Genomic DNA, 15,954 nt, shown 5'->3' with positions numbered 1-15,954 from the left:
ACGTTGGTCCTTGTCATATTATTTCTACCAAAAGCCTTTTTACTGCACCTTGTCTTTTCTAGCTGTATTTTGCTGCTGGGTGCTCACCATCAAAATAATTATATGACGTGTGACTGTGAATTGCTAATTTCTTTTGTCTTTATTCCCGGTGATAGGATTGCTACTCCAGTAAGAGGAGGAAGAGGACTGCGACTCACTCTTGCCATCACTTCTGCTTAGAGAACGTTCTGCATTGCTGCTCCCTTAACTGGTTCCAGCTGTGTATGCTTAGGATCATTTCGCTTGTAGGTAAATGCAGCAAATGCTGAAGAATGAGGAGTGCGCATCATTACTTTTCTTATGATGAACTTATAAAGGAGCTAAGGTTCATGATACAGCACACATAACTAGCATAAACCCCGAACTAAAAACCTGTTGAGCACTGACTCTTGAGTTTGTTCCCTTCCCCCTTGTTAATAACCTCATACACCTGGAGGAGGTTTGTGACAAGGCAGTGACAGCCTCCCAGGGATGGTGGTTTCACCAGACTCTAAGAGTTTGTACAGGTTGTCTCCTACCTGCTCGTTCTGCATTGGCTCAGAAGCAGTGAGGACCCATCTTGTGCCGTGTCTTTACTGATGGTTTTCAGGGCTTTAGATCCATAGTGACGTGGGCAGATTTCTGTATACAGCTGTTGTTCCCTGCCTTGGTAATTTCTGCTGCTCAGCGTCTGCAGAAGGTGGGCTGAAGTCAAGGAGAATATGATTACAAACAGCTCAAGTAGCTTTGATGTAGCCATGGATGTGTGGTTGGATTGATCTGAAAAAGAAACACTTCTGACCCGTTTTTAGAACTTTATTTGTGTTCTACTTAGCCATTTTCATACGCAGAAGAAACATTTCTCACACACAGGAAAATGGTGGGAAACACAGAATGCACCAAAGGCAGATCAACTTCCATTTTCAGGCTGTCATGTAATAGTAACTCTTGACGAGTTGGTGTTGCTGTAAATACAAGTTTCTGTTGCAACTTTAGAATATGTTTGTAAATATTTTGCTCAGATTCAGGAATCCTTTCTTTAAAACACAGGTAACAGTGTGGGAAAGCTCTGGAATTGTATTTTGGTTTATTCAGAGGCAAGACATTGAAAGGTCAAATTATTTCTGGGCTGAAACTAGTGCTTATTTAATGCTACCTGAAATTTCTTTGTATGGAACGTTGAGCCAGGGACAGTGGAATCAGTAATCAGTGTAACAAGAGCTATTGCCGTATTTTGCTTTGCTTCGGTGCTCTCTGATGTAATTAAATAACAGAAGGTGAGCAAACAACATTTAAAACAAAGTAAGATTTGCAGCCAACGCGTCACAGGTTTAGATATTCCAGCACAAACACCTGAAGGATTTTGCTGAGGTTCTCAATAGTGGTTTGGTCAAGGTTTTCTTCAGTGTCCTCCATAGTGTGCCATACTTCAGGAAAAGGAGACGGGATCAGATGTAGGACTGGAACCCCTGTGAGGAACAAAGTGAAATTTGGAAATGACATCGGAGTTAAGTAGTTTCTCCCATGTAGGTTTTCTTATGTCCCTTTATATGTATATGGTAGCTGCATGTATTTCATTGGAGCGGAGTCTCCCCAAAGAAAAGAACGAACATGTTGCCAGTGGTGCAGGTGTCTGCTGGGAGAGATCTCCGGTAGGGAAAATTTCAGGCATGTGCCTAATGCACATTAGGCACGTTGTGTCCCTTGCTATTCTTACTGACCACTATATACACCTCTCCTATCTCTGCTCTGGTAAATCAGAGTCTAACTTGCATATGTTAGCTTTTGCAGGAGTTAGTGCCTTCAAACCTGAACAGGTAATTCTGAGCATTGCAGTAAGTTTGCCAAAAGCTCTTTAGAGACCTTATTGATCTTTGCAAATGCAGCCCTTGAGTGTGTCTCGCTGCTTCTAGACATAATAGCCAGCTGGCAGGTGTGATGTGTAGCGATAGCCCATCACATCAGCTCCTTGTCTTTGTGGAGCGCTGCACTACTGGCACAAACGTCCATTATTTCTGTGCCGGTGGAGCTGTGCACGTACAAAATGATGGTAAGGATGGTTCTCTCTACTTCTCTATGTTTTTCAAAGCTATGAGTTAACCTGCGTAATGTTGGATTTCAAAGCCACAACCTGGGGCAAATAAGCTGGGAAAAAAAAAAAAAGTTAATCTGCTTATTTGCTAAGTGGAGCTTTTGTTACTGAACTTGTATTTGAAAAGCAATACTAGAACTGCCAGTACCTCTCAATAAAAATGGAACATGGTCATCTTCAACCAAGCCTTGATGCACGTTGTTCTGGAAATACTGTGTTTCATCAAGGTGATTCTTCAACAGATTCATGTTGTGCAGCTTCTGCTCTGTAATTCAAGATGTGACTGTTACAGCTTCTGGACAACATGAGGCACGTTAGTACACATGAATTATTTTTCCTCTCTTGTGGAAGCTTTTTCCACCCAGCAAGAAAAGGAGCTGGTGACTGTCTATTGCATTTGTTTCTTATTTAGACTGATGCTGTTACCATCAATTTACAGAAGTGAGAACTAGAACACAAAAGTGAAGCAGAGCTCAAGAGTCACAAAGTGGCCATCGGGATCCTGGTGCTTCCAAGTGTCTGTGAATCATAGTTAATTTAACCTATATGAAGATATCAATGGTGAAGATGCACCAAATGTAACATTTGCATTATTAAATATTAGAACTGTAAACCAAAAAAAAGTAATTAAGAATCTGATTTATATGGCTTTCTCCTTTGTAAACTATCTCCTAAATCTTCAAATTAATTAAGAGCCCATGCCCCTCTCCTTACCAATTGCTTGAAGCCTCTGAAACCATCGGCTTGTGTTTGGAAAATAATTGGGGAAGACAGGGTTTGGTGCGCCAATTAAATCCAGTAGTACCAGTAGGTCCTGCAGAAGAAAGAATCTTTAACAGAGAATTCTTGAAGTTACCCACCAGCAGCAGCAGCAATGAAACCTCTTGGTTCCTGTGTGGATCACGGCTGGGTCTTTGATCGATCATTGCCAAATATCTCTATTCTACCAGAGTCTGAGAAGAACTCATTAGCAGAACCCTACTCGGACCCAATGCATCTTGCTGCCTTCCCAGTGAGGAGGGACAGACTGTTTGTCCATTCCTCATATTGAACAAGGCTGTGTTGCTTTATTTACAGTCTGTTTTATATCAATTTAAAAGAAAGACTATGTCACAGGAAGAAAAAAGAGGAAATTGCTTCTACCCTGGAGAAACAGCATCTATCAAGTGAAAGAGATGTTATGAGTCACATTATAGAATAACAGAAGTGGCTGAGCAATGAGTTGGGAAACCAGAAGGGAGGAGATGACAAAATGTTTGTAGGAATCAAAAGGCAACCCAAAGAGCTTGCTAGAACTGTGATTGCTGACACCAAGGCTGAGCTGGGGGACATTTTTTTCCAGAGATTCTTATTTATTGATCACATTGAACAATCTCTACCGAAGGAGGTAGGTGCCTTAGTTTATACTGTAGTAAATCTGAATATTACATTTTTTTTTTTCCTACAACTCCTTATACTTGCATTGAGATCTTTTCAGGTCTCTTGCCAGGTCTGTATTTTAGCATGTCCAAATTTTTCACGATCTTGCCTCAGTTAGTTTAGGTGATGTTCTTGGTTTCTTGGGTATTCGGCTTAATTGAACAATAAAGAATTGCAGCTTGCTATTAACTCGTTATGGAGGTGAAGACACTTACCATGCCCTGGAGTTGATTTGTGGTGGTTGAGCCCGGTGGATGTGGAGTTGATACCATCTTTTGAGCCAAGTGTTGAGACCCATAGAGGGAATCAGTTGGGGACCATCGAACAAAAGCTTCTTCTCCATCAAAAAAGATAAGCTGAAGGGAAAGGTCCGGTCTTGATGTTGAGCTTGTCTGTTGGAAGAAGTAAAAGGTGACAGAACTGATTCTGGCCAGAGCATTATGTAAATGGAGAGTACTGCAGTCAGATAAGCTCCTTTGGTATGATGGTATCTTCAGGGTATTGTATGCAAGCCTTCCTAGTACCATCAACGTCAAATGTGTCATGGTGACATAGTGGTAGTGATCAATTATCATTACTTTTTAATCCAGCACAATGACACATCCCCCGCCCTGGCATGATTTTTGGTCCTGGTTGAACGTTTTATTTTTGGCATCAGCAGGTGTGAGCTGAGTATTTTGAGACAGGTCTACAAAACCAGGTAGCCAGGACACTGTTTTGAACGGCAGAGGAGACACGTCAGCAATGACATCTGAGGTGAGTGCTAATGCTGTGACAGTGCCTCAAAGGAATAGTATTCCTGCTACAGTTCTGCACCAGTGGAGATTAATTATGAAAGGTGTATGGTTCATTGAGGGACAAAGAGCAGTCAGTCATAAGAATGATCATTTCTTCTCCTTCAGGGAGACTTACAGCCATCCAGGTAAACTTACCCCGAAACCAAAGAGAGAGGAGTAGATATGCCCTTCCTCTTTGGCAACTGACAATATCACAACAATGGAAACTTGTAAGAATATATACACGATGAATGTATTTAAGGTCACAAAGGAGACATCTGTGTGAGATTCTTCTCAAGGCTGAATGAGTCTTCTTTTTTTTCCTCTATTTACTAACTGAAGCCTTGTTTGCTCTGGCAGCATTTCCTAATAACTTACAGCATGATTAAACCCGGCTCAGCTCTGCTATATGAACAGTGCTGGGAACTGTGATCTTGGCAGTTGCTGTGAATATTTTAACCCCTCTATGAATAATTTTTTCTTCAAGTAGGATTGCATGACGTGGTTACGAAGGTGGGGTCACTGGCAGCACTCATGTCCTGTATGGGCCACAATTCCCAACTGGCTGGAGCTGATCCAATACAAACAATAGAGGAAAGCCTCTCTAAAATGTCGCTCACGTAGGCAAGATGACTATTGATTACACTCACAGCAATGTATGGATTGTTCTGATGGCACTGCATTGCTGCCCTTTGTCCTTTGCACGGAACAGAGCAATTCTGATAGCGGTTGTTTTCATTACATTTTGGAAGCAGTGGTATTAATACAACGTGAATTTTAGAAAGCAGTATTTGTAATTATTATTACTGCTAAAACGTGTTCCTAGATCTGGATAATGCCAAGAGATCTCTTTGACCTTATGGTTTTAAAACTTACTCTTGTATAAACCAAAGAAACATCAGGATAAAGATCACGGTTTCAAGTATAAATAGATTTGGCCGAAAGCATAAAGCACACCAAGGTCTGTTATGCTGCTGTGAGCAGAGCAAAAAGGTCACTGCTAATGGATTAAGCAGATGGGTCCCAAAGTATATTTTGTTAATGGGCTGTACGAGTGATGGGCTGTGCAAAGTAATTGGATTGCTTTTCTGTCAAGCACCGTCATCTTAATGAAATCTTAAACAAGAAATAGCGTATTGCCTGCCCTCTCCCCAAAAATCCAGTCTTTAAATTGACATATTTGTCGTTCTGTAAGTAACAAACTTATTCTAAATGAAGCTTCTAAACGCACGTGTTTACAGAAGTGCTTCGTTATGTGGCTAAAACCCACAGCATCTCCTTAATCTTTCAATTTCTAAATATTCTAATGCCTGAAGGCACCAAAATCAGTTCTGGAGACAACTGCAGGCAGCTGATCTCGATACCTGAACTGAGTGCATGCCAATAGTTAGCAAAGCGTTTGAGGAAGCTTCCTGTGGAAATCTGTTGGTGTTTGAAGGGTTTGTCACTAGGAAATACCGAAGCAGTAGATGGCGCTCGTGAGTCGGTGAAATGGCTCACAGAGATTTTTGTGCCCAGCAGTGGCAGGGCTGGGAAGCAAATTTTCCTGCGGTCAGAGACCGATAACGCGATCGTGTTACTTGTCTGCACTCCTCAACTTAGATTGTTGTCGTTCATCTAATAAATAAACGATCCAAACTGATAAAGGAAAACAGGAAGGAAATGTTGTAGTTGTTATGGGCTGAGTGTATTTGACAGTGTAACTCCAGCACTGCAATCAGCTCAGCTGTCTCCCAGTGCAACAGGGGGACATTAAAAATGCATCATTCAGAAAGAAACACAGTGCTTTACTTAATAGGGTAGGTACATCTGGGTAGGATTCTGTGCTTTTATGTATGATGGAGAATTATATCTCGTTAAGGCTATTAAATGTGTTCTCCATGTGCAAATTGCTTTCATATAGTGTACATAAGATACTCCCACTTTGCATGCAAGTTTTTAATGTTATCACGTGCTAAAGCAGTAGGTAGAGGTCTCCGTCCATTTCCTCTGGAATATGATGGGAATTTTCCTATAGGCGCAGTGACTAGAGAATCAGACACAGAACAGAGAGGAGAACATGGGATGCTCTCAGGTCTATTGCTATTGCGAAACCATATGAGAACAAACCAAGCCAGCTACCTGGATGGACTGAAGCTCGTTGTCCAGGGCACGTGCCAGCTCCAGCATCATGGCACAGGGCACAGCCGAGTCAGTTGCTCCCACAAACACTCTTCCATGCCACTGTGGGCCAAAGAACTTTGAGTCGTAGTGGCAAGCGAGGACCAGGTGGCGCTTTGCAGAAGGGTTGAGAGTGCTGATGATGTTTGAAAACGTTTGATATCCATAGGGTGTGTACTTCTGAAAGGTGTCTTCTTCAATCTCCCAACCGGCCTGGAGACTTTGAAGGCGCTGCTTGATGTGCTGCAATTAAATACATGTATATACACACACACATACACACCAGATGAATATTGCTGAAGATATTGCAGGCAAATTATTAGTAGCTAATTAGCAATAATGGCACTGAAGTTTATTTCTGGTGTTCTTAACAGGTTACTCATAGCAAAAATGATTATAATAATAATGTCAGTGTGTAGATTAAGATAAACACCACCCTCACTGCTTTAGCCTACCCTCTGACCTCACTCACTATTCATCTCCATTTTGTGCCTTGTATTTGGAGTCTTGAGATAGCTTAGAGTGATTGCCCATCAACGTGACATGTTGAGGTGCTGACCTCTAAAGTCTCCAAGCCAGATTTTTCCCGGGGTAACCAGGATAGATACAACGTTTGCCTTGTTCAAATACAAACTCAGTTGTGTCCTGAAGTGTCAGAACTGGCTGCAGAGCACTAGTGGCTATTTTGGTAATTGCTGTGTATAGACTCCATAAATAAAATATTGGGGTTTTAAAAAATCATGTTATTTTTAACTTCTAAGAGAAATCTGCCTTTCAAGTGGCACAAGCTGCTTACAGGGCTATAAAAGACAGTCAGTTACAGAATGAACGAAGCATTTCAGAATGTGGTAAAATTGAGACCCTTAGAAACTGATACAGCGAACCTAAGTAAAGGATGATTCATTTTAGGTAGCTTCACATTAAAGAGAATAAATGTAACTACCTCGGCGGTACTTAGTACAGAATTCTGACTGACTCATATTAGAGGGCCATCTCTGTTGAGCAGCTGATCTTCATGTGTCCCTAGAGTGCTTCTTCAAGGCAGATTCCTCTCTCTCTAAACAAACATTAGCAAAAGCCTCTAAGGGGAAAAAGAAAATAGACTTTGAGGACTTGTCCTGCTCTCAGTGAAGTCAGTGAGAATCTGCCATAAATTCTGTGCTAGAACAAACTTCCATTTTGCTTTGTGGTCACCTTCTGGAAGCTTTTATGGCATCATATGGCCTACCCACCAACTGTGGGCAGAGCAAAGGGCTTTTGTTATGGAATAAGAGGAGTATGTGAGCCTGGGTGAAGTTCCCAGAGTGCACAACCTGTGAGTGGAACTGCCCACTCCCTTCCAGGAGTCTGATGTTTTTCCATGTCTCAGGGGAGGATTTTTTTCTTCTCTGGGATTCTACTCCAGTATGTGCCATTAACTTGTAACAAAATGATCCTTCATTGAACTTAATTTGTGGTTTTGTACTCCAGGCTGTGATTGTAGTTTGTTTTTCTTACTTTTTCTCCTTTCGGTTGACTTCCTTCTAGTGTATTGCTAAGGAAAACCACAAAACTAAATCTGTAGAAACAACCAGCATTTCCCTTATCTATCATTTGTAGAGTGGCAAATAAGCTTACTGTAGTTAGGGGTACCTTGGAGCTGTTCAGTTGCTTCCTAATGGGTAGACGATGGATTGTGAGATGTTCTAAATGCCTTCTAAGTAAACTGGGCCATGCTGGTGCTTCAGTCTCTGGGTTGGTTGCTATAAGTAGGAGTGAGTGAGTGAGTGAGGCCAGCATGGGCCTCTCTGATCCCTCTTAGGGTCACCTGGATGGATGAAATCAACTCTTACAGGACCTCTCCAAAGCAAAGAGTGGGGGCGTGCAGAGTTCCAGGTGTTTGAACCACCAAAATCCTGCTCATGTGAGGAAATGGACAAGCACTGTGTTATACTTCAGTTACCAGACCTGGGGCCAGCTTCTTAGTTTGAAACCTGAAGTTAATCTTTCCTCTTGCCATGCAGCCCTGGGAAGTAATGCTAGCTAAAGGGCAGGCTGTGTCTTGTAGGCATGGTCCTACAGTAACACAATGATCGGGTTCATCTACCGCATGAGAAGACCTTGTACCTTTGTGGTTCCTAAAGGCTTTACCGGCATGTAAAGAAAAGGTGTGCTTAGAGGTTTTCAGAGCTGTTTCCTTACCTGCCTTACGGCGTGATTTCCTGGTGACCCTGGGTATCTTTCTATCAGGATGGGCAGCAAGTCATTCTCCCACATTTCATTCACATCTGTTTTTTCTGCAACACTTTGGATGGCATCCGGATGTAAAATACTTGGTTGGTGAGAATACTGGAGAGAAAAAGGAAAGATTTCTCCAACTGTTACTGGGTTTTTTTAACCATAGTCTTCTTCAGAATTATGGTAAATGATACGTCAGTATGTGGGACTATTTTGGTTTGCTGACTATTACTTTAAGAAAAGGTTTTCTGACAAAAAACTTTAATAAGACAGTTTTAGGTTCTGTGGCTTTTCTAGCTCTGCTTTCCATGTAAAATAAACTAAGAATATGGGAGAAATGTTTATCTGCTAACCAAACTCTGCCTTTTACTGGGTTCTCTTTTCTGATATCTTAATTATACATATTCTACAGTTGTGTCCTCTAGTGTCTCCCTTGAGTAAAGATTTCTTTGTGACCAATCCCACAAGCCTTGTTTTGGTAGCAATAATATTTGGGTCTATGGTCTGTGCACATTACGGGGCACAGCACTGCAAACAAATACATCAGCCAGCTCAGTCCTACAGGAGTGGTGCTGTCATGGCTCTGCCCAAAGGGGTGGTGTTGGTGTGACCGCACGGTGCAATGCAGTTTGTTTGGAGTGTGCTCAGGTCCATATCTATTAGCCTTGGGTTAACATCAGAAGTGGCAGCTTCTCTTCCGTGATGACAGCCGGTAGTGCTAGCTACCTCCCAAGTGCTTCTTTTCTCTTGCCTGGGGATGAACCTTTGGTGCTATTTAAGATGACCTAGAATACCTGTCCCATCTTCTTGGGGCTGGCAAATCCATTGGGGATGAGCCTTATGATGTCCTGGAGCAACAGGTGAATGCCAGGCAGGAAATCCAATGATATCTCAAGTGCTCTTTGGGCATCAGGTTTCAGCCTGCTCAGACTTGAGCCGTAGTCTTCTCAGGAGCTTTGTGAGCAACTCCTGGTTTTATAGATAAAAATGATAGGTACTATCATAGGATATTTCTATCCTAACCCATTTCTGTTACCAGGAATTCCTTCTGGTCCTCTCTCCCAGTGAGATTCCCTGCTGCATTCACTCATGCTTTGCTCAGCAGTGCCACACAGGGCTGATGAAACCTGCCGTCCTTCAGTCTGCCCTGTGTGCTTCATCCTTTCTTCAGAAAGACAGAGAAACAGCAGCAGGAGAGAAGCACAGCTTATGGTGCAGGACAATGGTAGTTTCTATTTTATTCTTTTCCTGTCTTACAGATGCTTAACTGCGGAGTTGCTTTTGGGCTGCTGGTGCGTCGAGCTGATGTTTTCTTCGATGCATTTACTCTCATTTCAGCACTGAACGTGTTAACAAAAAAAATCAAAAATCATTCCTCCTTCCTCCCTGCTTCCTCATGTGCATCGTTTAATCTCTGTCTAAAACGACTACAGAAACTCAGTCCTTACCTGGTCAGCAAGCACACTGACTTTGGGACCTTCTGCAGTTCCTATGATCACCTTTTATCTTAATTACCCTGACAGACAAATATGGTTTAAAAAAATAAAAGCAGTTGTTGTCTCACAACTTGTCACCTTTCCTCCTTCGTTAGTTCATGCGGAGCAAAGCAGGCACCAGCACAGACATTTCCTGGACTTGACTGTACATTAAGCGTTTAATTCTCCTCGTTCCAATCTGCCAGCTGTTATTTGTGTGAGGACCATTCCACATACGTAGAAAAGGCGAAGACAGGAGAAATGTTGTCAGAACTGCTCTGCTGAGGAGAGAGGGAATGTAGAACTGCGTGCTTTAGGAGTGGGAAGGACATCTGAAGAAGTGAAGGGCTCGGTGAGGATGCTGAATAGCAGCAGAGTTTCCCTGGTAGCTGGGGTCATGGGATTGCTTTGCAAAGAAACATTTGCATTATGGTACAAGTGTATGAAAATGCTACAGAAGGAATACATTCCTGATTGTAATAGTGAAAATATGTTCAAATTTGGGAAGTGAAAGGAGTTACAAAGGAGTAATACATGAAGTAGAAGAGGAATGGAGCAAAGCATGTTGGTGGCTCATTCCTTGGGATTGCTCAGTCTGCGTTCACTGCAAAGTAGCAGCAGAGCAGTGTGTTTGTGGCAGGGCTGCTGCTGAGCCTTCTGCACTAAGCTGCACAAATGGCAAGCCTTCAGCTTCTATCAGCAGCCCGTGCTTATCCTGCTGATCTGAGCACCTTCTGCCTCAGTGCTAATGGAAGCTTTCTTCTTCTGAGAGCTGGTAAGTTTAGGACCTGGTTCCTCCTCCCTGTGAGAGCAGGAGGGAGTGGGTTGCGCACTACTGAGACATCCAGCTTTTGGCTCATGCTTCCTTTCAAGGGGGAAGGAGCAGAACTTACCAAGGGATGAGAATCCGATGTGAAAGAAGAAGTGGTTCCTGGTGGGTGCCTGCCAGGGCTGAGGAGTTTGAGTGCCGTGGTTGTGTGGTTGGTGGGGTTACTTCATGAGGAAGCAGCTCGGAGTGTCACTGAGTGTAGCAGAGTGTGTCACTGTGGCTGAGGGGGCTGCGAAGGGAGAACTGGGGCTGCACAGCTATAGGTCTGCCTCACAGTCTTACATGCACATGTATATATATGGATTCTAGCATCTACTTTAGGAATGTAGATTCTGTGTATGAGATAGATGTTATATGTACATGTAACTGTGTATATAAGTATATTCATAGAGAGATAACAGGAGTAGAACAGAATGACAGTACTTCTGATCTTCAGAATTAAAACCCACCACCTCTGTTGAATGGGCAGTGAATGGTATCAAGGGGTAGTGAACAAGAACTGAATGGGAGTGACTGGGGATGTGTGAAGGTTGTTGTGGCTCTGGCTGAGGGGCACAGAGAGCACTGTGTGGGGTCAGTGGGCTCCTCAGTTCCAGGTGAGCACTGAACGCAGCTCTCCTACAGCCAGCCAGCAGCGGGGCCTAAAGGAATATGATTCTGTGATTCTATAGCTTTCCTTTTTGAAATTCACAAACGCTTTGATTCAGTGGAAGTCACTGTTCTGCGGTCAGCTGTGTTCCATGTGATTTGGTTCATTAAGAAGCTATGCTGGCATTTCGTAATCAGCTACTGAGAGCTGCACAGAGGCTTTACCACATGTTGTTTCCTTAAGCATTATCTCAAGAGTTTTTCCCCCCCCCCCCCCACAACTTCACACAGCGTTTTAAATGAAGAGCAATACACTACGGTCCCTACAAGACATTAAAATACTGTACCCTTTCGAAACACTCATGCAGTAGCCGTCATCTAAACCCAATCCTCTTTTTCCCAGCTCAACGCGAATCCCCTCGGGAAGAGCTGCTCGTTGTCTCCATAGCGCCGTTAGGTCTGACGGGGCTCCGGGAGCGCAGCCGCGGGCTGCAGCCCCTACAAGGGCGCCGAGCTGCTCCCGCCCCGCCCGGCCGTCGGTACCCGGGGCGGGGGCAGCCACCGCTCCTCACCTGCGCCCACCCCGCCCGTGCCGGCAGCGGGCCGAGGGACAAAGGACAGACCCGCGAGGCGGCGGAAAAGCACGGCGGCCCGGTACGGCCCGACCCACCTTCTGCTGAGTCCATCCCGCGTCGCTCTCCCGGCCCTGCGCCGGGAGCAGGCAGACCGCGGCGGCGGCGGCGAGGCAGAGCGCCACGGCCAGCCCCGCCATCCCCAGCTCTGTGGTGGGGAGGCAGCGCCGGAGGCTGGGCGGGAAGGAGGGACGGACGGAGGGAGGCGGCACCGGGCTCCTCCCGGCCGCGGCCCCGCCAGGAGGCTCGGAGGGGTCGAGCCGGACGGCGCTCGGAGTGGCCTGAGCCAGCTGTAGGTATCCGTGTTTGTTGCGGGAGAGCTGGACCAGGAGGCCTTTAAGGGTCCTTTCCGACTCAAACGGTTCCGTGATTCTGTGAAAATACGAAGTGAAAGGTTGCAGCAGCTCAATGAATGCGATGAAAACGTGCAGGGGAGCTTTAGGAGTCCTTTAGGTCAGGCAGTCGGCGCTCTCGTACAAAACATCTGACCTTTGCATTGAACTCCTTTTTAGATGGTTCTGTGCGGAGCCAGGAGTTGGACTCAATGATCCTTATGGGTCCCTTCCAACTCAGGATATTCTATGCTTCTGTGTAACTGAAAGGAAAAAAAGGTTAAAATGAAGGCAGAAATAAAGGAGGGAAGAGGAACGATCCTCTTGCTGCTCTCCAACCTCATCCTGAGACGCCACGTTCTGAAAGTGCAGCATGGCAAGTATTCAAAGAGCCTATGAAGCTAATAGCAGAGAATAGTTTGTCCATTTGCAGATCTTTGAACCAGATCCACAGATTTCCTAGAAAAGCCGGTGGCTGTGCTGCCCAGTGGACAGATGGGCTCGCTGCAGCTCACAGTCTTACTGCTGAGTCAGTGCCCTTGGAAGTGGATACCAAGAATGTAGCTGTAACCAAGATTTCATAGATGGGGAAATAAGGAGCTTGTGTGAAGGAATGCCATTTTTTCCCACAGGATTCTACACCTCATCTTTGTTAGGAAGTCATTCCAAATGTAAAACCAAGTCACCGCAGCACAGGGAGAAATGGGCAGTCATTTAATACTTCAATTTAATACCTCAGTTTTGTATTCCTACCTTAGGTGGTAGGAATAGGCACATGTGTACCTGCAATGGCAGTGGGGGGAGGGAGGGAGAGAGGGAAGGAGGGAAGCAATAGCCCTTTGTGTGCTTTCAAAGCACCGTACGAAGAGTGAAACGAGGAGAATTTGGGCCAGGTTGGATGTGGCCCTGGGCAGCCTGGTCTGTTATTAAATGTGGAGGTTGGTAGCCCTGCCTGTGGCGAGGGGGTTGGAGATTCATGGTCCTTGAGGTCCCTTCCAACCCAGGCCACTCTGTGATTGTGAGTGTGTGATATTATTTAGGCAGGAGGCATGGGGTGGTGGCAGCTAGGAAACTGGTTTTTGTTAAAATATGAGTGGAATTGTTCAAGGTCATTGACCTGGATATCTCAGCACAGAAGCTGAGAAGGAATAGGGACAGTTCTCAGTGATTCTGCTGCGCAGTCCACCAAAATAGATCCCGTTAGCATTTCTAAAGAGCTCTCTGCCCTCCCGTTTGATTCTCTAAAGAGTTCCCTGTCTAATGGTACATAGAAGACTAAGGAGACAAGGAGCAGTAACAAATAAAAACATAGCATAAATCAGAGCAGGTCACAGCTGCAAACAGAATTATGGAACTACTTTAGAAAAGAGCACAAAAGTTAAAAATACAAACAAACAAATGTAATGAACGTTTTGTTTCCCAGTGATTTGTAAGGGAAAGATGCGTTGTTGAGTCCTGCTCCATCCTATCTGATTGGAAAGGTGTCAGTGGTTAGCTGCTCTCTTTATCTTAGTCATTTGGTTTATTAACTAGAAATTCAAATAGCCAGGTATCAGTTAGAGAATATATCTGTATATATATAGGAAGAAAAACAAGCATTACCTGTGAAAACACAATCTGTGCGCTGCTTCTTTCCTGTGCACAGGCTGATGTGACAGTGCCATCTGCTGAGGTGTGGGAGCACAGCTGGCAGCAGCAGTAGGAAAGAAGCCTGTGCTTTCTGATGCTCGGCACTTGCAGTTAACAGGCAAGGAGAGGAGATTCTGTGTGCTTTGTTGTGCTTTCAGTCCAGCTAATATTTAGTGCTTGAGGTGGGTTGCGAGAGCTGAGATTTCCAGGTGGCCTAACCAATGGGGGACCCACATAAGCTGCAGCAAAGGGTGGCATAGCTGGTATCACAAAGGCCTGGGGGCACCCCAAAGGCCTGAGCTGCTGCATTGATTGAAGGCATCATTCCATGTTTTTGAAGCCTGTACTGAACTTTTCACTGTTTCTCTGGAGGTGGATTTTAGGACAAAGTTCAGCTGAGGGCTCAAATTGAGACGATGAGGTAATTCGGAGGCACATCCACATTTCAGGATTTTATCCGAACCAAAAGTGGTCCCCTAATTCTTTTTCAGTTCTCCTATAACAGAGGGGTAGGGGGAAAAGAGACGGTGAACTGCAGCAGCAATTAAACATACAGAGTGAGGGGGGGCGGGGAAAGAACAGCTCTTTCTGTAGGCACTTCTGGTAGCTGTCACAGATCTCACAAAGACACATTTGCCATGCAAGCTCAGTGTCAAAAGTAGTGAAAACTAATGATGGCAGTAATAGGCTTATGGAATTTCTCAGACAAATGGTCCAGTCAGCTATCCTAGGACATTGCCTTCTTTGTAACCCAGACAGATGATACGTGAACGTTCCACTCATCAGACTGGTGCACAGAAATGAATATATTCAGTTCCCATTTGCTGACACAGTGCTATAGAAGTTGTATCAAACCGGGATAAAACGGATGTGCTTTTAGAGTTAAAAAGCACCTGTTCCAAATGTAGCTTTTCTGTATTACGGACAGTGACCTGCCTAGAATGAAAATGTGGGGTCTGAAAAAGGAAAGAAATGCAGAGTAAGTTACCCATATTTCCTGTCATCTTACACCTAGAGGAGGCTGCAGTTAGCAAAGTGCAGCTGGGTTCAGCAGGGAAAGCTCTCCGCAGTGAGAACAAGCTCTGAGACTGACGTGGGCTCTGAAAGAGGTGAAGGACTTCAATGAATTCCACAGGAAATCACTAATTGTGAGAGTCACAAACATTTCAGAACAGAACGGTTGTGTCAGTTGGCACAGCCGGGGCTGGTGCTGCTGTAATGCTGCGCTGTGTGAGCACACAGACTCCGCTGGGCACATGCACAGCTGTATGTGCTTCTCTATCTATAGCTGCTGCCACGCAGAGCTGCCTTCAGACCTGTTTTGCTCAGAGATCTTCACAAACGGGACAATTTTGGATGCTTCGGGAGTGTTTGTTTAGCAGAAAGCACCGCTGCATCAATGCTTAGAACTGTTTGTTTTGATGGATGCTTTCCCGTGTCCTATACTAAATCGATTTCAACTAATCCATCTTCTGCTCTCATTTATGAAAAAGCAGATATAACGGCTTAGCGCAGCAGATTGAATGGCTCCAACCCCATCGGATGACACAAAGCCGAGCTCCTCTGCAAAGAAGTATAATCTGTGCACAGTGACTGTGGTAATTCCTAACGTCCATCTGGCAGTGTCCGTAAATGGCCGTTGTGGGGCTGTTCCTCAGATTGCAGTGTTAGTCTTCGCTGTGCTACACATCGGAACCCACGTTGGTGGGGGCGAGTTCTGTTTGTAGCGCTGATGCGTGGGACCTCAGGAGGAAAAGGGAAACGAAGATTGCTCAGTTATCTGGTGC

At 44.6% G+C, this 15,954-nt stretch overlaps 1 protein-coding gene across 2 annotated transcripts; it reads right to left on the bottom strand.

Annotated features, from left to right (window-relative positions):
• Positions 1 to 816: 816 nt before the first annotated feature.
• On the bottom strand, positions 817 to 14,322 carry QPCT (glutaminyl-peptide cyclotransferase). Of its 2 annotated transcripts, none has more exons than XM_015857613.2 (8): positions 14,141 to 14,322; positions 12,245 to 12,578; positions 8,647 to 8,793; positions 6,427 to 6,708; positions 3,745 to 3,921; positions 2,825 to 2,924; positions 2,259 to 2,375; positions 817 to 1,487 (listed from the first exon to the last, which is right to left on the bottom strand). In XM_015857613.2, the coding sequence occupies exons 1-8, from the start codon at positions 14,200 to 14,202 to the stop codon at positions 1,342 to 1,344; spliced, it is 1,365 nt and encodes a 454-aa protein (XP_015713099.1). In that variant the 5' UTR covers positions 14,203 to 14,322; the 3' UTR covers positions 817 to 1,341. The 2 variants fall into 2 exon arrangements, with proteins under 2 accessions (XP_015713099.1, XP_032299438.1); XM_032443547.1 differs by lacking the exon at positions 14,141 to 14,322 and adding an exon at positions 12,696 to 12,798.
• Between the last annotated feature and the right edge of the window lie 1,632 nt (positions 14,323 to 15,954).

This window comes from Coturnix japonica, chromosome 3, assembly GCF_001577835.2.
Source record: "Coturnix japonica isolate 7356 chromosome 3, Coturnix japonica 2.1, whole genome shotgun sequence".
In the NCBI taxonomy this organism is placed as follows: domain Eukaryota; kingdom Metazoa; phylum Chordata; class Aves; order Galliformes; family Phasianidae; genus Coturnix; species Coturnix japonica.
Note: the sequence above shows the minus strand (reverse complement) of the source record. Positions and strands in the feature narration are given on the sequence as shown.